The sequence below is a fragment of the Geotrypetes seraphini genome, chromosome 8, assembly GCF_902459505.1.
Source record: "Geotrypetes seraphini chromosome 8, aGeoSer1.1, whole genome shotgun sequence".
NCBI lineage: Eukaryota > Metazoa > Chordata > Amphibia > Gymnophiona > Dermophiidae > Geotrypetes > Geotrypetes seraphini.
In genome coordinates, this window is record NC_047091.1 from 129,749,798 (window position 1) to 129,774,007 (window position 24,210).

Below are 24,210 nucleotides of genomic sequence, written 5' to 3' on the forward strand. Positions count from 1 at the left end.
CCCAAGCACAGTACCGGGTAGAGCTTTGGATTCTTGCCCAGAAATAGCTAAGAAAAAAAATTAAAAATTTTAATTGAATAAGGTTGGTCAGACTGGATGGACCATTCGGGTCTTTATCTGCTGTCATCTTCTATGTTACTATATTCTGGATCAGTTGAAGTCTTTGAAAGCATTTCTTGGTCAAGCTTAAATAGACCGAATTACAATAATCCAGCCTTGAAAGGATGATTGATTGAACAAGGACAGCAAAGTGTTGTTGATAGAAACAGGATCTCACTTTCCTCAACATATGGAGACTAAAAACACAAACTTTTTTACAGATAATTAAGATGGTCGTTGAATGAAAGTGTTGCATCTATAATGACACCCAGAACTTTACTTGAGAATTCAATCTGCAGTGAGGATCCTGAAGGCAACAGAATGGACGACGGTAGATGCTCTTATTTTGGGTGAAGCCAAAGTAACTTTGTTTTAGACTTGTTCTGTTTCATTTGTACAGTAAGGGCCCAAGACGGAAGTTTAATTATACATTCTATGTATTCCCAAAGAGGTTAGTGAGATTCGAGTCTATCTCAAGGAGAACAAAGATGTCTGCATACGTAAATAGTGTTTTGCAGGGGGATAAACAGAAAAGCTTCAAAGTAGTCATGTAGATGTTGAAAAGAATAGGTGATAAAGGTGATTCCTGTGGGACTCTGCATAAAGGCTTCCAAGAGGATGACATGGTGCCATATGGAAATGAGTTCTACAAAATCTCACAGACCACCCCAAAAACTCTCATAGGAAATAATGGAGGTGTACTTACAGCCTGTGAAGTGCCTGCCTGCCAGCTCTGTTACACTGCAGCTGAATGGAGGAAAATGAGTTTCTGCCTCAGAAACTGCTTCAAATGACCAAACTAAGATCTTCGGACTACCAGTTGGATGGACTCCGACTAACCTCCGCCCCCATGGAACCTCTCCATGCGATCAGAGGCGGGAAATGTAGTCTGCGCCCTGAAACCCAGAGGAACGTTTACTCAGGACACATATAGCCTGCACTTAAACCCCTGACAAGATCAGAAGGCAAGCGAACTCCCAGGGGAATGGACCCAAAGTCTGAAAAGGATGGTACAAGCAGGCTGGTTCCACAGATCCACTGAAGTTTTTCTGTGAAGCAGCAGTTCGGTTCCACTGGACTGCGTCCTTTCCTCCGGCAGACGACACCATATTCGGTCTCATGGCTCAGAAACTACCGAAAAAAAATGAACTTTGTGGAAAAAAAAAAGAAAAAGATGCAGAGCAGATCAAGAGACTTCTGCACAGATTGCTTGCAGAAATTGAAACTGTAAGGGGTTCTACTGTAGGGGGCTCTAACTCTAAGGTAGAAGAAGCACCTACTCAGAAGTGTTTGGATTTCTGAAACTCCCAGATTGCAGGAAGGGATTGAACACCTAGAGTATGGAATCTGGAAAGGATGTAACAGAATTCTCAATTACCTGTGACTTATTCTTCCTGTACACCACCTTTGAGTAAATTCCTTCAAAAAAGGTTATAAATAATAAATCCTAATAAATATTCAACATCTTCACTGCCACTAATTTCTGAACACATGAAAACAAAAAGCATCAGATTTCAAAATTCTCTCTCTACTTGAGCACAACTATCCCCATTAAAAAAGAGAAAATAAACCATTTGAACTTCGAGAGATAATTTTTTTTGTTAATACATTAACAGTTTACAAACCTCAAAAAGACTGCTGTTCCAACTGTACTACCACTGAGATGGTAGGAGCTATTCCTAAATTACTTCCCTCTCCCAAGAGGGAAGCCCATTTAAACAAGTTCCATAAGATGCTATACCTGTAAAATATTCTTCTGTATAGATGACCCTGGCTCATCAGGAGAAGGCAAATGATTTTCTAGGTTTTGCTGAAAAAGGGGGAAAAAAATGTTATTTCATTTTTCTACATATGTAAAATCTACCATAACAATGAGTGAATGAAACACCAAGAACCAGCACCAGAGTTAAAAGTTCCCTAGTGTGTAAAACACTACACCCAGAGTCTGGATCAGAAGAGAAGTTTTGTAACTGCAGCTTTGTCTGTCAAGATGGGGAGAAAGGGTGGAGGAAGGAAAAGGAAGAAGAAAAAAATCCAGCTTTGGTTACTGCAGCATCTCCTGCTAGGTCCTGCATAGACAAAACCCAATGCCCAGCACGTTGCTTCAGATACTACAGTAGTTACTGCCTCTGCCAAATGTTTAGAAGAGGTAGAACTTCAATGTAGACAGGTAGAACTGAAAGAATTAAAAGCTTAAAAACCATACCATTCATAATATTTTAAATTAACAAGTCAGAAGTTTTACTTCCTCCTAATACTTTTGGAGTATCAACTTGAGGATTCAAATTTAAGAATTTATGAGATGCTCAATATCCAGTCTGGAGATGTCCTTCATCCCTTTAATCAATGGACATTTAACTAATGCACACATTCAACATATATTAAAAGCCGTCACAAAAAGGGTGCATTTACATGTGGCCCAAGCTGATCAATGGAGTGAAGGTAAGTGACAAGCTCATGTTTAATGTTGCTTTGTTTGTCCACTAGAAGAGGTAGTAAATAGAATAGAAAGAATAAAATTTTGGGACTAATGTTTTTTTTATTATTGATTTAAACTCATACGAGTAGGTGCTTGGTATACAAGGTACTTGGTATCCTGCTCGACTGACACTTTCCTACAGATCAGATTAGAAAACAAAATTAAACAAACTTTCTACAGCTTAAAGCAACTACAGTAAGGCTGATCAAACCTTATTTTTATAGAACCACTTTGCAATTCTAGTACAGATGTTAGTCTAAGCACAGTGGCTATTGCAATTCCCTCTATGCAGGCATAACTTTGTACCAAATGTACAAACTCCAATTGATATAGAACACTGCAATCAGGCAAATTTTCAGCCTAAAAAGCATGACTGTCTCTGCATACTACCGCAAGCTTCACTGGCTGCCAGTAAATGCCAGGATCCTGTATAAACTTTCCTGTACTGCACTAACTGCCAATTTACCAGAGCTTATAACTCATCATTCTCCCCCATCCTCTTCCTCTCAACCAGGATAAGCAACACCCCCAAGAGCTGATATTCCCACCTCCAAGGGAGTAAAAATACAGACAGAAATTCTGTGCCTTTTTTTTTTGGCTTCATAGCAAATCAATACAGAGACCGTTGTTCAGCAATCATCTTCGATTTACACTAATTTTCTTTTGTTTCTGGTTTAATTTGATACCTTGTCAACCTGGGACCCCTGATGGTGTGTTAACCGAAACACGGCCCATGTTGGCTCCCTTGGTTTGTTAAAAGGTGGTAACATTAACCGCATTCAATTTTTGTTATAATAAATATAGCCTGCATCTTATTCTCTTGTCTGCAGTTTTTCTTTGTTTTCCTTTTTGCTATGAGAACCTGAACACCCTTTCCCAACACACATAAGGACTGAACAGAACTACCTTGCCTTCAAGAAAAGATTGAAAGCTTAAATTAATTCATTTTACTCAGTGCCTCTGCAACCTCTTCTGATAATGCAACCATTCTCCACATACACTGTACTGCTTCCCCTCTTGCAAACAATGTTGCCTTCCTCAACAGTACTCAGATTTCTCCCTATTTTAGGAGTTTTCTTCCCTACTTCCATTTGATGTAACATTTCCCTATGCTGTAACATAGGCCTCTTCTATGTACTCTAACTGCTTCCCCTCTCGCAACAATGTAACCCTCCTCCACAATGTTTTTTGTAACTGTCTCCCTCTTATGACTTCCAACAAATGGCTAAAAATGTAAAAAAGGGAGATAAAAATTTTTTCAGATATATTAGTGAAAGGAGGAAGATAAAAAATGGAATTGCTAGGCTAAAAGATGCTGGGAACAAATATGTGGAGAGTGATGAGGAGAAAGCAAATGTGCTAAACAAATACTTCTGTTCTGTGTTCACAGAAGAAAATCCTGGAGAAGGACCGAGATTGTCCGGCAAAGTTACACGAGAAAATGGAGTAGATTCTGCGCCGTTCACAGAGGAGGGTGTTTATGAGCAACTTGAAAAACTGAAGGTGGACAAAGCGATGGGACCAGACGGGATCCATCCCAGGATACTAAGGGAACTCAGAGAGGTTCTGGCGAGTCCTATTAAAGACTTGTTCAACAAATCTCTGGAGACGGGAGTGATTCCTGGGGATTGGAGGAGAGCGGATGTGGTCCCTATTCATAAAAGTGGTCACAGGGATGAAGCAGGAAACTACAGGCCGGTGAGCCTCACTTCAGTTGTTGGAAAAATAATGGAAGTGTTGCTGAAAGAAAGGATAGTGTATTTCCTTGAATCTAATGGGTTACAGGATCCGAGGCAACATGGCTTTACAAAAGGTAAATCGTGCCAAACGAACCTGATTGAATTTTTTGATTGGGTGACCAGAGAGCTGGATCAAGGACATATGCTAGATGTAATTTACTTGGATTTCAGCAAAGCCTTTGATACAGTTCCTCATAGGAGGCTGTTGAACAAACTTGAAGGGCTGAAGTTAGGACCCAAAGTGGTGAACTGGGTCAGAAACTGGCTATCGGACAGACGCCAGAGGGTGGTGGTTAATGGAAGTCGCTCGAAGGAAGGAAAGGTGACTAGTGGAGTCCCTCAGGGTTCGGTGCTGGGGCCAATCCTGTTCAATATGTATGTAAGTGACATTGCTGAAGGGCTAGAAGGAAAAGTGTGCCTTTTTGCAGATGATACCAAGATTTGTAACAGAGTAGACACCGAAGAGGGAGTGGAAAATATGAAAAAGGATCTGCAAAAGTTAGAGGAATGGTCTAATGCCTGGCAACTAAAATTCAATGCAAAGAAATGCAGAGTAATGCATTTGGGGATTAATAATAGGAAGGAACCGTATATGCTGGGAGGAGAGAAGCTGATATGCACGGACGGAGAGAGGGACCTTGGGGTGATAGTGTCCGAAGATCTAAAGGCGAAAAAACAGTGTGACAAGGCAGTGGCTGCTGCCAGAAGGATTCTGGGCTGTATAAAGAGAGGCGTAGTCAGTAGAAGGAAGAAGGTGTTGATGCCCCTGTACAGGTCATTGGTGAGGCCCCACTTGGAGTATTGTGTTCAGTTTTGGAGACCGTATCTGGCGAAAGACATAAGAAGACTTGAGGCGGTCCAGAGGAGGGCGACGAAAATGATAGGAGGCTTGCGCCAGAAGACGTATGAGGAGAGACTGGAAGACCTGAATATGTATACCCTAGAGGAAAGGAGAGACAGGGGAGATATGATTCAGACGTTCAAATACTTAAAGGGTATTAACGTAGAACAAAATCTTTTCCAGAGAAAGGAAAATGGTAAAACCAGAGGACATAATTTGAGGTTGAGGGGTGGTAGATTCAGGGGCAATGTTAGGAAATTCTACTTTACGGAGAGGGTGGTGGATGCCTGGAATGCGCTCCCGAGAGAGGTGGTGGAGAGTAAAACTGTGACTGAGTTCAAAGAAGCGTGGGATGAACACAGAAGATTTAGAATCAGAAAATAATATTAAATATTGAACTAAGGCCAGTACTGGGGCAGACTTGCACGGTCTGTGTCTGTATATGGCCGTTTGGTGGAGGATGGGCTGGGGAGGGCTTCAATGGCTGGGAGGGTGTAGATGGGCTGGAGTAAGTCTTAACAGAGATTTTGGCAGTTGGAACTCAAGCACAGTACCGGGTAAAGCTTTGGATTCTCGCCCAGAAATAGCTAAGAAGAAAAAAAAAAAAAAAAAAAAATTTAAATTGAATCAGGTTGGGCAGACTGGATGGACCATTCGGGTCTTTATCTGCCGTCATCTACTATGTTACTATGATGTAAGTTTTCCCCATGATGCTGCATGGGCCTCTTATCTTGTAAATCACTTTGAACCTATTCTGGAGAAGTGTGATTAAGAAATCCTGATTAGGAACCACTAACCACATATTTCTTTTGGAGGGAGAATGGAAAAAGCTTTTTCCTAAAGAACCCTAACAGAATTTCAATGAGAGTATAAACGTGTTATCACAAATTAAATGTCTGAAAGATACAAATGTAAACTTGAATGCTCTGCATCCGACTAATTTTCTATTAATGCCACCACATTTACAAATTAACTTCCTATATTAAAATAAAAGTTCCTTTAAATAAAAGCTTAGTGGCATCTTATCCAACTAACAATGTTGCACCCACATCAACATATTGTCATGTGAAAAAATTAGGACATCCCATGAAATATTCAGTTCTTTAAGAAATGTTCATGCATCTTTTTTTTATTCATCTCTGGAAAAGAAAGTGATACAATTGCAGGTAAACAAAAATTTTCCTCGATTTACTCATGAAAAAAAGATATCCACAAAAATGTATATTCTGAGGAATAAATTAGGACACCCTACACCCTAATAGCAAGTTACCCCTTTGGCTGAAATAACTGCAGCAAGACGCTTCTTGTAGTCATCTGACATCGGTCTGAGGAAAGTTTGGCCCACTCCTCAATGCAGAATTTTCAGCTGTTGAGATGTTTGAGGGGTTTCTTGCATGTACAGCCTGTTTCAAATCACCCCACAGCATCTCAATGGGATTAAGATCAGGGCTTTGACTTGGCCACTCCAGGACTCTCCATTTCTTAGTTTTCAGCCAATCTTTGGTGGATTTATTGGTATGTTTTAGGTCATCGTCGTGTTGCAGGGTCCAGTTCCACTTCAGCTTTAAATTTTCTTACAGATGGTCTCACATGTTCCTCATGCACCCTCTGATACACGGTAGAATTCATGGTGGATTCTATGATAGTAAGCTGGCCAGGTCCTGCTGCAGCAAAGCATCCCCAAACCATGACACTTCAACCGCCATGCTTCAGTTGGTATGAGGTTCTTTTTCTGGAATGCTGTATTTGGTGTACGCCAAACATGTCCTCTTTTCTTGTGCCCCAAAAACTCAATTTTAGACTCATCTGTCCATAGAACACTATTCCATAAGTCCTAGTGTTTGTCTACGCTCTCTCTGGTAAACTTCAGTCTAGCCTTGATGTTTCTCTTAGAGAGCAAAAGTTTCCTCCTTGCACACCTCCCATGCAAGTTAAATTTGTGCAGTCTCTTTCTGATTGTTGAGGCATGCACTTTCACATCAACAGTAGCAAGAGCCTGCTGTAGGTCCCATGATGACATTTTATGGTTTTTGGAGACTTTAGCATCTTGCGCTCTGCTCTGGGGGGGGTCAACTTGCTTGGACAGCCAGACCTGGGCATGTTAGCAGTTGTTTGAAAAGTCCTCCACTTGTACACTATTTTCTGGACTGTGGAATGGCTAATGTCAAATTCTTTCAAGATCTTTTTAAATCCCTTACCAGACTTATAAGCTGCTACAATCTTCTTTCTGAAGGCCTCAGACAGCTCTTTTGATCTCACCATGGTGTTCACTCTCAACGCAGCAGTCATGAGCACACCAAGCTAAATGTCTGAGGTTTAAGTAGGGTAAACCTCCTTCAAAATGCTGAGTAACCATGTTCTAATCATGTGCACCTGATGTGATACACCCGTGTGTGATTTGAGCCACTTTAAGTGGGAGGCTATGTGGGGGTGTCCTAATTTATTTCTCAGTTAGAATACACATTTTTTGTGGATATCTTTTGTGTTTCATAAGTAAATCAAGGAATTTTTTTGTTGTTTACCTGCAATTATATCGCTTTCTTTTCCAGAGATAAAAAAAAGAAAAAGATTTGATATCAATGTTTGAACATTTCTTAAGAAAGAACTGAATATTTCATGGGATGTCCTAATTTTTTCACATGACTGTACCTTCAAAAATATATACATTAATCTAGGCTTCTCAACGCATTCTCTATACTCAGATACCACTGTCATACTTGTCTTACCAGTTATATATGTTAAGCAACCAACAACTTGCTCAAATGTTTTCCTGTGCATTAAAGCACACAAGGTCTGAGCTCTGGCAGCATCAGTAGCTTCCTTACGGTCCACTCCCATCAATTCACACATTCACATCTCGCTACACACTAGACTCCTATTCCAGATGAGATGGTCATTTTGACCATGCAGTATTACAGAATTTAATGTCTTAACGGCCAAATCTCCCTCCATCCCAAGCTAGGGTGTCTCACATGTGAGAGAATATGCAGTCTGCTTGTCCAAAGATAAACCACAGTTACTTACCATAACAGGCATTATCCAGAGACAGCAGGCAGATATTCTCACATCCCTTCCCACCTCTCCTGGTTAGCTTGCTTATGAAACTGAGGTACTGCGAGCAGTCAGGCAGGAAGGTACTCGAGAATGCGTGGTGCAGGCAGTTGCAAAGTTTCTAAAACTTAAAGTGGCAATGCACTTTTACCACAGTCCATGCCGGGCTCTGTGGATGACATCACCCACACGTGAGAATATCTGCTTGCTGTTCCCAGATAACACCTTTTACAGTAAGTAAGTAACTGTGCTTTTTGACACCTTCGGTACTAGTCCAGTCCAAGCAGAGCTTTCAAGTGCTACCTAGGGTCAGTTTTCAGACTCCACATAGTCGTCAATCAGCACCTTGACGGTCATCCAGGGAGCAAAGTTCATTTTCACATGCCAGACAGTTCAAATCTCGGCATCAACACTCTGCATGAAATACGTCTCGAAGTACCTCATGAAACACTCCTCAATGTTCACATTTTCGAAATCCTTTTCGTAAGTCATCACCTCGACGACTATTTTGATCCCTGAGGCATTACATTGATCATTATGATTCTGATTTGTCTCAACATTCTTCAGAACATGGGGCTTCATCAGACCAGGATTCTTATGGCATCCTTTCAGACCCATCCCCACCTCCTCTTCAAAGGAGATCACCACCAGAAATTCTTTCACCAGATTTGTAGGACAGATGGGTAATGCCTTGCCAATAAAGACGGAATCTGAAGCTGAGCCCAGGGCTGAACTTGTGGATACTCTGGATTATGAAGAATGGCCAAAGTACTGTCTTAAGCTCCCATTTCACAATATGATGGAGACTGTTTAAGAACTGGGACTATGCCTCTGCTTCCAGGAAACTCGACACTTTCTAACAAGTTCAGTCCTGAACAGAGTCTAACAGATCTCAGCTTCAACATCAGTCCCTTCTAGCTGAGTCAGTGTTAAAGAAATCTAATAGTTTCAGAACTTATGCCAGCAATCCACCTGCAAGAGAAGGGAAAAGCATGGATAGTTTTGGTTGTAGAATCTTCTAAAGCATGTTGCCAAGCAGAATCCCGAGTTATAAAATTTTTACATGACATTTTATACAACATCCCTCTTGCAGAAGTTGTCTGCCTATGAACAATACATTCCATCATATCATCTTAATTTATTTTCAGCATAACATACATGACTTCTTCGAAACTAGGAAATATATGGCATGGTTTGTCTTTGATGCCTTTTGACATCACTTCCAGAGCTTCAGCAGTTTCCATCATCACAAGAAGGGCAGCATGGCTCCATGTCCCTCACTTTGAGGCTAATGTCTAGGAGAGGTTAGCAAATATTCCCTGCTTGGGGGAGATCTCTTTAGGGATAAAACTGAGGAGACCACTCAAAAAATGAAGACATGAGGACTATGACCACTCTATTGTCCTCAAAAGACTCAGAGTTTCAGCCATCTAAGAGATTTTACATCCCTAGGAGATCATCTTACTATCCAAAGTGAAGATATTTAGTGTCTACCACTTCTTCGTGACCTTCACAGCAGAAACAGCAGAGATCCCCCCCAAAAATACAATCTGTCTCAACAGTGAGGGACCCTAGAAGTAGACCTTTTTACTTCCCACAATCACAATCTCCCAGCTTTCTGTTCCAGGATCTACCCTCCCAATAGCCTGGAGTTCAATGCCTTCTTAACTGGACAAACATGTTTCTGTATGCTTTCCTTCCACTACCTCTAATTGGGAAAACTCTACTCAAACTTTGCTAAGAGCATGCCACCATGATCCTTATAGTACTTCAGTGGCCACGACAACCATGGTTGCCTCTACTCCTACAATTCACTGTACAAGACCCCGTTCCACTTCAGATCTTTCCAATGCTCCCGATATAAAATGAGGATTCCCTTCTTCATCCCAATCTACACACAGCATGGTATCTCTTTCCCAACAGCTAGATGCTTTTGCAGCCCAGCCTGAGGATAACAGAAGGGAATATAGGCCACTAACCATGTGGAAATAGTTCACTTGGCTACAGGCAGACCCAATCTGTTAGGATCAAAAGTTGAGGTGAAGTCCTGTGTGGCTTAGTTCTTTGTATGTAGTAAGCCAAGGCATGCTTACAGTCCAAAGTGTGTAGAGCTGTTTCTCCAGGATGAGAATGAGGCTTTGGGAAAAATACTGGAAGTACAATGAATTAAGAACATAAGAACATAAGAACATAAGCAGTGCCTCCGCTGGGTCAGACCTCAGGTCCATCCTGCCCAGCAGTCCGCTCCCGCGGCGGCCCGAACAGGTCACGGCCTGTCTGAGACACCAGAAGGGGCCCCCTTGCCACCTTGGTTTCCCATTGAGTTTTATCTTCCCATCGAAGTCCTAACCCTCTGGTCTTGCACATGCACGACCTGGTCGGATTTCTATACTTATTACTTGGTTTGCTTTCTATACCTGTGTTACATCCCAGCACCTCTCTCAGTATCCCACGATCCCCCTATCCCTCAGGAATCCGTCCAATCCTTGTTTGAATCCCTGTACCGTACTCTGCCTGATCACTTCCTCCGGTAGCGCATTCCAAGTGTCCACGACCCTTTGGGTGAAGAAAAACTTCCTTGCATTTGTTCTGAACCTATCTCCCTTCAGTTTCTCCGAATGCCCCCTCGTGCCTGTTGACCCCTTCAGCCTGAAGAATCTGTCCCTATCCACCCTCTCTATGCCCCTCATGATCTTGAAGGTCTCTATCATATCTCCCCTGAGCCTCCTTTTTTCCAGAGAGAAGAGCCCCAGCCTATCCAACCTCTCGGCATATGGGCAGTGTTCCAGCCCTCTTACCAGTTTCGTTGCTCTCCTTTGGACTCTCTCAAGCACCGCCATGTCCTTCTTGAGGTACGGCGACCAATATTGAACGCAGTATTCCAGATGTGGACGCACCATAGCTCTATACAATGGCATGATGACTTCCCGCGTCCTGGTTGTTATGCCCCTCTTTATGATGCCCAGCATTCTGTTGGCTTTTTTCGAGGCTGCTGCGCACTGTGCAGATGGCTTCAGTGATGCATCTACCAGCACACCCAAGTCTCTCTCAAGACTGCTGTCTCCCAATAATGCCCCCCCCAATTTGTATTTGAACAGCGGGTTCTTTTTACCTATATGCATGACCTTGCATTTTTCCACGTTAAAGCGCATTTGCCATTTGTTTGCCCAGTCTTCCAGCTTGTCCAGGTCCCTTTGCAGGTCCTCACACTCCTCCCTAGACCTAACTCTGCCGCACAGTTTGGTATCGTCTGCAAATTTTATAACCTCGCACTTTGCCTCTTTTTCCAGGTCATTGATAAATATGTTGAAGAGTAACGGCCCCAGCACCGATCCCTGTGGCACACCGCTCGTGACTCCCCGCCAGTCAGAGTATTGTCCCTTTACTCCGACCCTCTGCAGTCTACCCGACAACCAGTGCTCGATCCATCTGTGCACATCCCCTCCCACCCCGTGGTTCCACAGTTTCCTGAGCAGCCTTTCATGTGGCACCTTGTCGAAAGCCTTTTGAAAATCAAGGTAAATTGATTCAGGTGAAACTCTGACTACTTTTGGGGAAGAGTTTTGGGATTTGAGAATGGCCTTATCTTGATGAAATACTGTGAACAGTGGGTCAGACACTAATGCTTGAAGTTCTCACTCAATGAGCGGAAGTGACAGATAAAGATGACTACTTTCCAAGTAATAAACTGAGTAGATGCCAGTGGTTCAAATGGCAGCTTCATCAGACTTGGTAGGACTACATTAAGATCCCAGCCAACTGGAGGTGGATTGAGCAGAGGTTTGGAGTTAAAAAGGCCTTTCATAAACCAGGAAACAAGGAGAGGTTTATTGTAACAGGAGCATGGAAGGAAACTAATAGCACCGAGGTGAACTCTGAATGAAGTAATCTTAAAACCAGAGTTGGATAAATGGAGAAGATAGTCCAACATTGAAGGAAGAGAGGAGGAAGCATCTTGATCATGGAGATTACACCATGAAATGAAGCGTGTCCACTTGTGTTGAAAGCATTGCTGAGTAGAAGACTCTCTGGAAGCAGGTATAATAGTTTGTACTGAATCAAAGATTAAAATCTGCTGAAGTTGGACCATAAGGTACCAAGCTTTTAGGTGCCAGAGATTGCAAATTTAGGTGCCAGGGATGCAAAAGAGAACCTTGACTGAGTAGCGACGGAAAGCTCTTTAGTGGAACTGGATCCTTAGCACTCAATTGAAATAGAAGGGAGAACCAAGGTTGTCTGGGACACTGAGTAGCAATCAGGTTATGAGGGCTGACTCTTGCTTAAGCTTGACCAAAGTCTTCAGGATGAGAGGGACTTGCGGAAATGCATTAAAGAACTTGTTTGTCCAGTCTAGAAGAAATACATCTGCTTCGAGACGATGAGGAGAGTACTGTCTGGAGCAGAATTAAGGCAACTTGTGGTTGTGGGGAGACAAACAGGTATATGAGGAGTCCCCTAAAGAGAGAAGATTTGGCGCAAGACTGGAGTTGAGACCACTTGTGTGGTCAGAGAAATCTGCTTAGTTTATCGGCTACGGCATTTGCACATATATGGCTCTAAGAAAGATGTTGCTAGCAATTGCTCAGTTCCAAATTTACTTGGCTTCTTGACACAGAGAAAGAGCCCATTCCTCCTTGCATGTTGATGTAGTACATTGCCACTTGATTGCCTGTCTGAACAAGGAGGTTGAATAGATGATCCTGAAATGTTTTGAGAGAAGGCTCTAAAAAGTTGATGCGGAATTTCTTCTCTTGAGCAGACCACATGTCCTAAGTCCAAAGATCATCTAGGTGAGCTCCACAAGCATACATGAATGCGTCTGTCATGATATAGTAAATGCTTTTTTTTTTCTTCTAATCTACATGACCGATCTAGAGGGGCTGATTCTACAAACGGATGTCTTGATAGCAGGCAGCGGTAAGCATTCTACCGCTGTCTCACAGACAATCAGGATGCACATTTTAAAAAAAAACAACTGCAGGCAGGGAAGGACATCTATGGAGACACATAGAGACGATTAAGGGGGAGGATTCTTGAGTGGCAGACTTGTTGTGCCGATGGCCCTTTTCTGCCGTCATATTCTATGTTTCTATTACAGATGCCCAGGAGTGGCATGGGCATGGTCTCACTGGAAGTGGCCTTGGGTGTTCGTAAGCATCCCTACACATCTCCTTAGGCACGAGACAGATGCCTTAAATGTAGGCCTGTAAAACGTTGGCCAACATTTAAGGCATCTGTTAATAAAAGTAGAAGCAATTGTGATGTGCAGGGATGTGAAATAAAATCCTCTGGAAAGATGTGTCAGATTTAATCACCACTAAAGAGATTAACAAAGAGATGAGGTGACTTTGATCCTTTGAGAGAAGGGATCCATCAACTGAGACCACTGAGATGCTAGGGTCCACTGAGCTGATCTGAGATGGAAGTCATGCAAAGGGGGGTGACGAACTGTGGATGCTATCCATGAGATGCAACATTTGTCTTGTTAAGATGGTTTGCAGAGTGGACACACGATTGCAAAGTTGAAGTAAGGTGTTTTGTCTTTGTTGGGGCAGAAAAGCTCATAGAAGAGTGGTGTCGAGTAGGGCTCCCATAAATTGCAAACACTTGAGAAGATGGCAGATGAGATTTGGGAAAGCTGATTTCGAACTCTAGAAGTTGGAGGGAAGCTATTGTCACCTGTGTTGCTGAGTGTACTGCCCGAGATGTAGCTTTATCAGCCAATCATCCAGATATGGAAACACTTGAAATCCGTGGGTCTGCAGGGTTGCTGCCACACTACCAGACACTTGGGGAATATTCTTGGAGAGGAAGCCAGGCTAAATGGTAGAACTTTGTAGTGGAAGTATTGATGAGCTATCCGAAAATGCAGAAACTTTCAGTGATCGGGATGTATGGATGCGTGTGTGTGTGTAGGCCTCTGAGGTCTAGAGAGCACAGCCAATCATTTTGTTCTAAAAGTGGGTATAGGGTTCCCAGAGATAGAATGCAAAACTTTTTTCACTAAATATTTGTTGAGGTCTCAGGTCAAGAATTGGATGAAGACCTCCCATCTTCTTTGGAATTAGAAAATACCTGGTGTAGAACCCCTGATTCTTCTGAGTTAGAAAAATCAGGGGTTCTACACCAGGCATTTTCTGAGAAGGGGGGAGGGGAACTTCTATGGCATTTAACTGAAGTAGTGCTTCGATTTCCTGAAGAAGGAACATCTGCAAAGATGTTAAAGAGGACTCTTGGAGGGTTGCCTGGAGGAATGGTTATAAAATGTAGAGAGAGTAATCCTTCCGTATGACTTCCAGAACCAAAGTGTCCGTGGTGAAGAGTCCTGCACTAATGATACAACAGAGAAGTCGGCCTCTGATGGGTTGGGGAGGTGGCTGAGATGAGGTACTTTGGCTATGCTCCCTAAAACCATGCCAAAAAGACTGAGCTGGTTTCTGAGGAGCCGAAGTCTAAGGCTTCTGCTGTTTCTGCCTCTTCTGTGGTGAAGGTTTGGAAGGAGGAGGAGGAGATTGAAGGATAATGCCTCATATGAAAAAGCAGGTCTTTGTGAAGGAAAAGATGATTGAGCTTTAGCCTTAGATTCAGTAAGTGATCCAACTCTGCTCATGCCAGGTAAGTCTGAGTGGCATACTTAACCTTGTCTTCGAAGAGTTCTTCATTAAGACAAGGGATGTTCACCAAGCAATCTGAGACTTGTCAGCCATGCAAAACGTCTCAGCAATAGACATTGCCAATGCTCTGGATGTTACATTTATTTATTTATTTATTCCATTTGTGCTTCGCACATATCTATACAAGCTCTTGGTGACATTACAGAGGAAGGTACATCTAATGCTGATCTTGCCATAAACTTTCACGTTTGAAGTAGAGCATGATTAGCCTTCTGTAACTCTGGCAGGCAGTCAGATGGAATATACTGCTCTAAAATCAGCCAACTTCTTTGAGCTGTTTAAGATAAAGACATAAAAGTTGTAATTGAGAACTCTATTGGCTAAGAGTTCTGGTAAAGCCGGCATCCAAACTTATCCATAGTATGGCCCTCACGTCCTGGTTGCGCAGTGGCATATAGACCCTGGAGCTGGAGAATTTCTTAAGAGTGGATTCAACCAGCAAAGATTGATGTGACAATTGTGGTTTATCAAATCTAGGACAAGACTGTATTTGGTAAAGAGAGTCAAGCTTTCGAGGAGCTATAGTAGTAGACAGAGGTATCTCCCAGTTCTTAAAGAGAGCACCATTAAGCAGATTTTGAAGAGGCAACTTAAGAAGCTCCTTAGGAGGTTCATCAAAATCTAAAGCCTCAAGGAGTTCTGCTCTGGGCTCAGTGTCTTGACTCCAATTTGACAGGCAAAGCTTTTCCCATCTGCCTGATATATTTAGCAAATGAAAGTCTCTCTGAAGAAGATCTTTGTCTGGGATGAGCAGATGGACCTGATACAATGCCATATAACTCTGGAGCAGATAAATGTAGGTTCATCAGTATCAACATCTGGCACCACAGGAGATTCTCTGTAGGATGGAGAGGAAGGCTGTTTTCTGAAATGAGGAGTTCCATAACTATGAGAATGTCGAGAAGAGCTCCTTTGACGACATTGGTACCGATCTGATGAACAACGTCAAGAATGACTAGAACATGAACAACACCGAGGAAGGAGAGACAGTACCATGTGATGCTCGCTTGGATCTAGAAGAGTGAGCCTTGGTACCGTGGGATGCCAACATCTGCCAATACTTTGATGCAGAGCCATTACTGAGAGTCTATGAAAGCATCGATGTCATAGGCAAATTAAAATAGGTCACCAAGCTCCCTCTTAGAAGAATTTCAGTTGATTTCAGAAGAATTGCACCGGTACCCTTGGTTCAACAGCCAGTACTATTGGTGCTGCAAGGTGTCGGGGGGGCGGGGGGGGGGTGACCTCAATGGGAATATACACGCTGGAGGAGAAACAGCCTGTACAGGAGATCGATGGCATCAACGCTTGGCCTGCATCGAGGGACTCTATTCTATAGAGGCCTGTGAGCTTGCTGGGAAGAGGCTGGCTTCTTAGCCAGTTTACCCGATGGAGAGAGGAATACCATCTGATGTCTATAGAGGCGTTGATGCCAGTACAGGCTGGTACCGATGATTCAGATTTATTGCCGAGCCCATAATCGATCCAAACAACTTTTTAGCTAGATACGACGAGCCTTTAAAGAGCGTTTTTGTAGTGTAGAATGAGCACAAGTGTCAACTCGATGCTCAGGCCCTAAACACTGTATACACCAGTTATGCGGGTCAGTGATGGAAAGAGCACTGGCACTGATAGCACTTCTTAAAGCTGTTTGAAGGCTTCAACGTGGATAGAAAAACCTTGGAGACGAAGTAAAAAACAAAAACAAAAAAACTACAAACCAAAACTCGATGACCGACACAGAGGATGTAAAACTAGCGATAGGAAGAAAGGGGCCCTAACGACCGGCTGAGGAACACTTACAAAACTTATAAAACTATTCTGCTCACTTTCAAAATCAGACTTTTTCATCTGCCCTCATACCTAGACAATCTCTTCATTCCTCAACGCTCAGTACGCCTCCTTCGGTCAGCAGATCAGAAACTCTTATCAATCCCTTCTTTAAAAGATTGCTTCTACACCAGGAAAACAAACTTTGCAGTCATAGCTCCCACCTAGTGGAATGCTCTACCACAGTTACTCCGATTTGAAAATCAACTCGACAAATTTAAAATAAACTTGAAGACCTTCCTATTTAGCGATGCCTATTCTTGTGTTTAGATTTTACCTTAAACACATATAATTTTTTTTTTTCTTTTCCTCCTCTTTACTTTTCTTTTTCTTCTTCTATATCTCACCAACCGCTTTCATAAAGCGATCCCATCCCATTTGTTTTTTCCCTCTTTCTCCCTTCTTCTTTTAACATGTAACTTTCCCCCCCCTCCCCATTTTGCCTCACTTTCAAGTTTGTCTAGTTACGTCCTCAGTGTGCACTTAGAATGTTCTTAAACTACCTATTTATTCAATTTTCTCATATTATTTTTATTGTACACCGGCCAGATACTTGTTGATGGTCGGTATATTAAAAACCAATAAACTTGAAACTTGAAACATATTTTGGACAGAGTCCAAAAAAATACAACTTCTTCACTCTGTGGAAAACAAAGAACTGCGAGCTGACACTGGGTGGGAAGGCACGTGTGCATGCGTGGTGCAGGCAGTCTCAAAGCTTTGCAAAGCTTAAAGTGACAGTGCACTTTTCACTGTCCATACCAGGCTCTGTGGATGACATAACTCATGTGAGAATATACTGCCTGTTTGTCCTAGGATAAACCTAGCTATACAGTGAGCCTTGACCATACCTTTTCATAACAAATTTCAGTTTATGCATCTATTGAAAAGACACTGCTACTTGTTAGTTTCAAGGAGTCTCTCCTAAGTTGTAGCACTATTTGAAAGGGTAAATAACCCTTACCTGTTTTACTCCTCTCATGATTTTATAAACCTCCCTATGTTCTCTCCTTTTTTCCCAAGCTAGATAGCTGTAACCCACAGTTTCCCTTTAAGGAAGCTATTCTAAATTCAAAGTACCTGAAATCCCACTCCTACCATATATCACCAAGAGGATCAAGAACAGAATGTCGGAGGAATCCATAGCATCTTACAACTAATATAGGTCTAGAACACTATTGAGACTTGTAAGTTAGAAACAAGTAGGATGCTGTAAATCAACATAGAGGAGCATCACTGCAAATCATACAGGATGATGTAGTCACTGTAGTCACTCATAATGGGGAAAAATGTTACTAGTATTTCAAGTAGGTAAAATGTTTTCTATTTACTGTTTGCTATTTGTACTATTCACCTAGCAACATTTGAAGCACATTACATTTTCATAATCCTTCGCCATGTATAACAGCCATTTCCCCCACTTCTTTAAAACTGAAGTTGCTTACCTGTAACAGGAGTTTTCTATAGACACAAAGGAAATGCAACCACATGATTTCATAAGACAATTGAGCCAGAATACCCAGAACCCTCCTCCAGTAGAGGAGTTTTTTTAGGCTTTGAGGGTGTGTGGGGATTGTGTCCCTTGTCTCAGTGCATCAGCTTTGTTTCTTCCAGAGCTGTATGCTCTTAGTATTCATTTATTTAGTTTTTCTCTTTCTTCTGAGGGGATGGTAGAAAGGAAAGCATGACAGAATTTCCCTGCTAAGGAGAACTTCCATTACAGTTAAGCAACTTTTCCTCCACAGACAAGAAGGGCAATGCAGGCACACTTGGTGAGCCCAAAGCTGAGAGCCACTGTCAAATATGTTAATTGGGGGGCAGGTCAATGTCACCAATGACGCAATGTGAAAGACAGATTGACAAATGGTCACATCCTGGGCTGCAGAGTGATCTAAGAAATATTGTTTCAAAAAGGTTAAGTGTGGAGATCCACAAGGCTGCTTCACAGATATCATGATAGAGGCTGCCAAAGTTAATGATACACTGCTTTAGCCCCGAGCTGTTGAGTGACCATCTAGCCTGGAGGCCACAAGTCTATTAGATGCAATCCATTACCCAGGTGGAAAAAGTTAGTTTGGCGGCTGTGTGCCTGGGTTTATGGGACGTGTTGCCTAAAGTTCTTTGTGGGCTGTAGATAGTACAGAAACAGTTCAGTGAATGAACTATGGCCTCATAAAAGTGGGTAGGACTAAGGACTGGTTTAGGCAGCCTTAGAAGACTTAAGGGAACTTCAGTTAACTTTGCAGCATGACTCTTTGCTCAACTTTTTTTGAAGGTGTGAATAAACATAGATAAAGGAGAGCTGGTTGAAGTAGTGTATTTAGATTTTCATAAAGCTTTTGACAAAGCTCTTCATGAGAGGATCCCAAGAAAAATTAGAGTCATGGTATAGGAAACAATGTTTTCTGTATACCAATCCTTAATCCACAACTGAGCAGAGGGTAGGTATAAATGGCCATTTTTCTCAATGGAGAAGGGTAAATAGTGGAGTGACTCAGGGATCTATACTGGGATCAGTGCTATTTAACATATTTATAAGTGATCTGGAAACTGGGGCGACGAATGAGGCGATTAAATTTGCAGATGACACTAAACCAGGGGTGTCCAATGTCGGTCCTCGAGGGCCACAATCCAGTCGGGTTTTCAGGATTTCCCCAATGAATATGCATGAGATCTATGTGCATGCACTGCTTTCAACCCGACTGGATTGCGGCCCTCGAGGACCGACATTGGACACCCCTGCACTAAACTGTTCAAAGTTGTCAAAACGCAAGCGGATTATGAAAAATTGCAGGAAGACCTTAAGAAATTGGAAGACTGGGTGTCCAAATGGCAGATGAAATTTAATGTGGATAAATGCAAAGTGATGCACATTAGGAAGAATAATCTAAATCAATTACCAGATGCTAGGGTCCACACCCTTGAAGAAGATCTGGGTGTCACTGTAGACAATATGCTGAAACCTACCCAATGTGGCAGCAGCCAAAAAAGCAAACAAAATGCTAAGAATTATTAGAAAAGCGACTGTAAATAAAACTAAGAACGTTAAATGTCTCTATCACTCCCTGGTGTGTCCTCACCTTGAGCATTGTGTTCAGATTCTGAACGGCGTATTTAAAAAAAAAAAACCCCCAACAAGGAATTAGAAAAAGTTAAGTGATCAAGATGATAAAGGGGATGGAACTTCTCTTGTATGAGGAAAGGCTAAAGAGGTTAGGGCTCTTCAGCTTGGAAGAGAGACGGTTCAATCACTCTCCCCTTCAATCTGTTCAAAATTCTACTGCATGACTTATATTCCGTGAGATCTGCCATACTTGCATTACCCCTCTCCTCAATCACTCCCCATCCATTTCCGAATACAGTTCATACTCCTCTTACTGACCTACAAGTGCATTCATTCTGCAGCCCCTTAATCTCTCTCTATGCTCCCTCCACCCCCACCCACCCATGTGAAACTCTGTTGATCGGACAAGTCCCTCCTATCAGTATCCTCTTCTCCACTACCAACTTCAGACTCCATCCCTTTTATCTTGCTGCACCATATGCATGGAATAGACTGCCCAAGTCATTACATCAGGCTTTGTCTCTCATTAGTATTCAAATAAAAGCTAAAAGCCCACTTTTTCAAGGCTGCTTTCAACTCCTAACTCCCACTCATCATAAAATTGCCTTTATCCATCCTATCATTCTCTCTGTAAGTGACTGGGGATGGCTGAGATGGTTTAGATGGGCTGGAGAGAGGGTTTTTTTGTTGGGTTTTTTTTTTTTTTTTTTAAGAATTGCCCCATATCTTTATATTTACATTTTATAGCCTTCAAGCAATTACAGATTAAACCACTTTGATGTATTTGACAAATGGTAGCATGCCACACAAAAGAATAGTGATACACAGCTCTGTTGATGAAGTGAGACTTAGTGGCTGGTGTAATGGATTAGGTGCCAGGGGTCTTGAGCTGAAGTTCAGCTTCTTGAGGCATCAAAGATTTCCAGCAGTGGGGAAGAAGAGACTGTGCTGAGGGAGGACAGATGGACTCAGTTTACAGAACCCTGCAGGATCAATACAGTCCATGAACTGAAGAACCAGTACGCAGACCTGGAAATGGAAGAGATGATGGCGTTCAGGGAGAGGAAGGATCAAAGCTGATTCCCTTCTGAGAGTTTTAGAGGCATCCATCTGCAGACCACACATGTTCCTAGAGGTGTGTTCAGGTTATACCATTAATTGGGCAAAAATGGAATTGATACCTCTTAATGTGTATTGTTCTAAATCTGTTCTTTAATTCCACACCTCTCTGTTGGTGTGGCATTACATAAGTACCTTGGTTTACTTTTCAAGACAAATATTTAGGACACATTAGAAGTTAATTATGATAAATTGTTAGATGTCATTAAAAATTCTTGTTTAATTTTTCTTGTTCCACATTTCCTTAAACAAGTGGATGCTTGTAAATTGATGCTTTGCTTTGTCTCCTGCTCTTGTGCTTAACTATATAGTATAAGCAACTTCAGGCTATATATATATATTTTTTTCAGAATACTCACTCAAGGCTAAATTCATACACATCAAAACAGAGAGCCTTAAGATATCTATCATTCATAGACCTCAGTAGTGCAGGCTATTATGAGTATCAAACTTTTCCCCATACAGCACAACAGCACCTAAATCGTCATCAGTCCCATTTTTAATCTTCTTCTTTAATTATACTTTAAATATGCTTTAAATATTTTTTTATTATATGTTCATTTAAATACTGTGTATGTAAATTATGTAAACTGTTTAGTTTTAAACAGTATATAAATTTTTAAAATAAAATAAATAATTTCACTAGAAAAAAGTATTTTTAGAGTAGAAAAACAATACTCATCTTAATCTACGCAAAAAGGGGTTAGTACTTAGGACTAATGATGATTTAGGTGCTGTTGTGCTGTATTAGGAAAAGTTTGATACTCATAATAGCCTGCACTACTGAGGTCTATGAATGATATATATCTTAAGGCTCTCTGCTTTTGAAGCACTATATAGTATGTCAGCTGTTTTTCATCATCTACCTCAGAGCCTGAGTCTTCTTCGGAATGTCTGAAGTCAATTCCACCTTAGAAAAACGTGGCACGCTTGGAAAAACGCTCTCCAGAAACTAAAAAGATCGTGCAGAAGGGTGTCTGCTTAAAGAGTGAAAGTGAGGGCCCAGAAGTAATTTAAAGCATGGGTAGGGTTGGGCAGACTGGATAGATGATTCGGGTCTTTATCTGCCATCATCTACTATGTTACTATAATGTCCTGTCTGTCAAAATTAGGCTGTAAGCTCTTCTAAGTAGGGACCGTCTATTACATGTTAAATGTACAGTGCTGTGTATGCCTTTCATGATACATAGTTGTAGTAGTAGTAGTAATGACAAAATAGAGGATAGCATGCCAGCTTGGGGCTCACTGAATCTTACCAAGATAATGGCCATTAGGAAGTAGGTTTTCTACAATAGATATTTGAGCAAAGAAAGACTAAATGGCTGTGCATGAATTCAAGAGGGCCTGGGATAGGCACATGGGGTCTCAGAGAAAGATAATGGTTACTGTGGATGGGCATACTAGTTGGGCCATTTGGCCATTATCTGTCAACATGTTTCTATGTAAAAGGAGTTTCCATCAGTCAAACAAGGATTGCATTGAAGTTGCAGGCAGATGAGGGGGTTTTTTTTGTGTTGGGGGTTGCAATGCTTCATGAACCTGAAGATAAGAGTATAATGAACCTAAAGGTAAGAGTATAATGGAAACAAATTTCCTGTTGAGTGGATAACATGTAACTATTGCCGATAAGCGAATTACAGAAAAGATTTCAGTTCCATTTCTGTAAGAGGAGGAGGAGGAAATAAAAATATCTACGATATTGGTCTATGGAGTTTTAGCCCATTGTATGATCTGGTTTCATTTGAGTGTGGACAGTCTTCTGGATGCTAGTTTGATTTCCTTTATGTGTTTGAAAGGAAGGCAGTCCATCTACTACTCAATTTCCATGATCTCAGACAGGCTTTTCAGATTCAGATATAATGGAGGCCTTGCTATTATGTTAGGAGAATCTGTGTGCTGCCTGAGACAGACAGATGTTAGCAAGATGTTTAGGAAACCATATTTATCTAGGCCAACATGGGTGAAAGGGAAGATTAGGTACTTACCTTGATAATCTTCTTTCTAGTAAATAGGCACATCTTTTCTGAACTCTTGGGTAGTCAATACCTTCCCCGTGAGACTCTGTGTAGACAACCTCATTAGCATTTTTTGTTCTGCCTCCCATCACTCTGGGCGGTTCTGAAATTCTTCAGTTTGTATCAAAGAATATTGGTCAGCCCTAGAGAGGAAACAAGGAGGGGTCTGTTGCAAATATCACATAACACTTAAACATGAACCACTGAAACATAACAAGGTGGAACAAATTAACCACCTACCCAAATGCAACCAGTCTTAGGATTCTGAAAGATACCCCCAGAATTCCAAGAAAATAGCAGTATGTCCTCTATCCTTGTTATTACAGGATAAATAATAATAACTTTATTCTCATATATCGCCACACCATTTAGTTCTAGGCGGTTCACATCAAGAAAAAATGTACAATCAGCGAATCATACATAAACATGTCATACACATTTCAGAAAATACCACAATGGCAGTCAGGTCACAAATTTATCGAATACGTTTTCAACAATTTTCTAAAAGAATAGCAAGACTCAGCTTGGGGGATAAGAGTACTCCACCAAGTATTCATTGCACTAGCCTGATATGCAAAAGTTTTTCCTAAAAATCTCTTGTAATGACACAATTTTGCTTTTTGAAACATGAACCAATAAGTTTTTCATGTATTCTTGTAAGACTTATAAAATTCAAAATGAGAAAAGAGGTAAACTGGGGTCAGGTCAAATATAGTTTTAAAGCAAATACAGCCAAATTTAAACATGACTCTAGCCTCAAATGGCAACCAGTGAAGCTTTGAATAATAAGGGCTGACGGTCATATTTTTATAAGCCAAAAATCAAACGGACTGCTGTATTTTGTATGATTCTTAGTTTATTAGAGATTCTTTTGTGAGAACCTAGATACATAATATTACAGTAATCTAGGATCGACAAGATTGATGACTGTACCAATAGCCTGAAGGACATAAAATGACTATACTAATAGCCTAAAGGATATGAAATCAAAATATTTTTAAATAGTACTTAGTTTCCATAGAACGGAAAAACATTTAATCATTAGCTTCGGGTGAGCCTCTAGGGTTTTTAGATAATGATCTAATGTAACACCTAATATTTTGATAGTAGTAGCTATTGAAAAATTTCTGTCCATTAAGATAAAGTTCCCTTTCATTGATTTTGTCATTAGGGCTAGCAAGAAAAACAAACAAACAAACTTTGTTTTTAATCGAGATAAAGTTTTGAGTTTAAATTTAGTAGTCCATTGCTCTATTTGTGTCAAAATGAATGAGATTTTTTACATCTTTACTACATAAA

General features: G+C 41.3%; 1 protein-coding gene across 2 annotated transcripts in view; it reads right to left on the minus strand.

Moving 5' to 3' along the window:
- Nucleotides 1-24,210, minus strand: part of EIF4ENIF1 (eukaryotic translation initiation factor 4E nuclear import factor 1) — a 243,609-nt gene that overhangs the window by 126,194 nt on the left and 93,205 nt on the right. For both annotated transcript variants that reach the window (XM_033955267.1, XM_033955266.1), the window contains one exon: nucleotides 1,841-1,909. In XM_033955267.1, coding sequence (XP_033811158.1) covers nucleotides 1,841-1,909 — 69 coding nt within the window. The remainder of the gene's footprint in view (nucleotides 1-1,840; nucleotides 1,910-24,210) is intronic.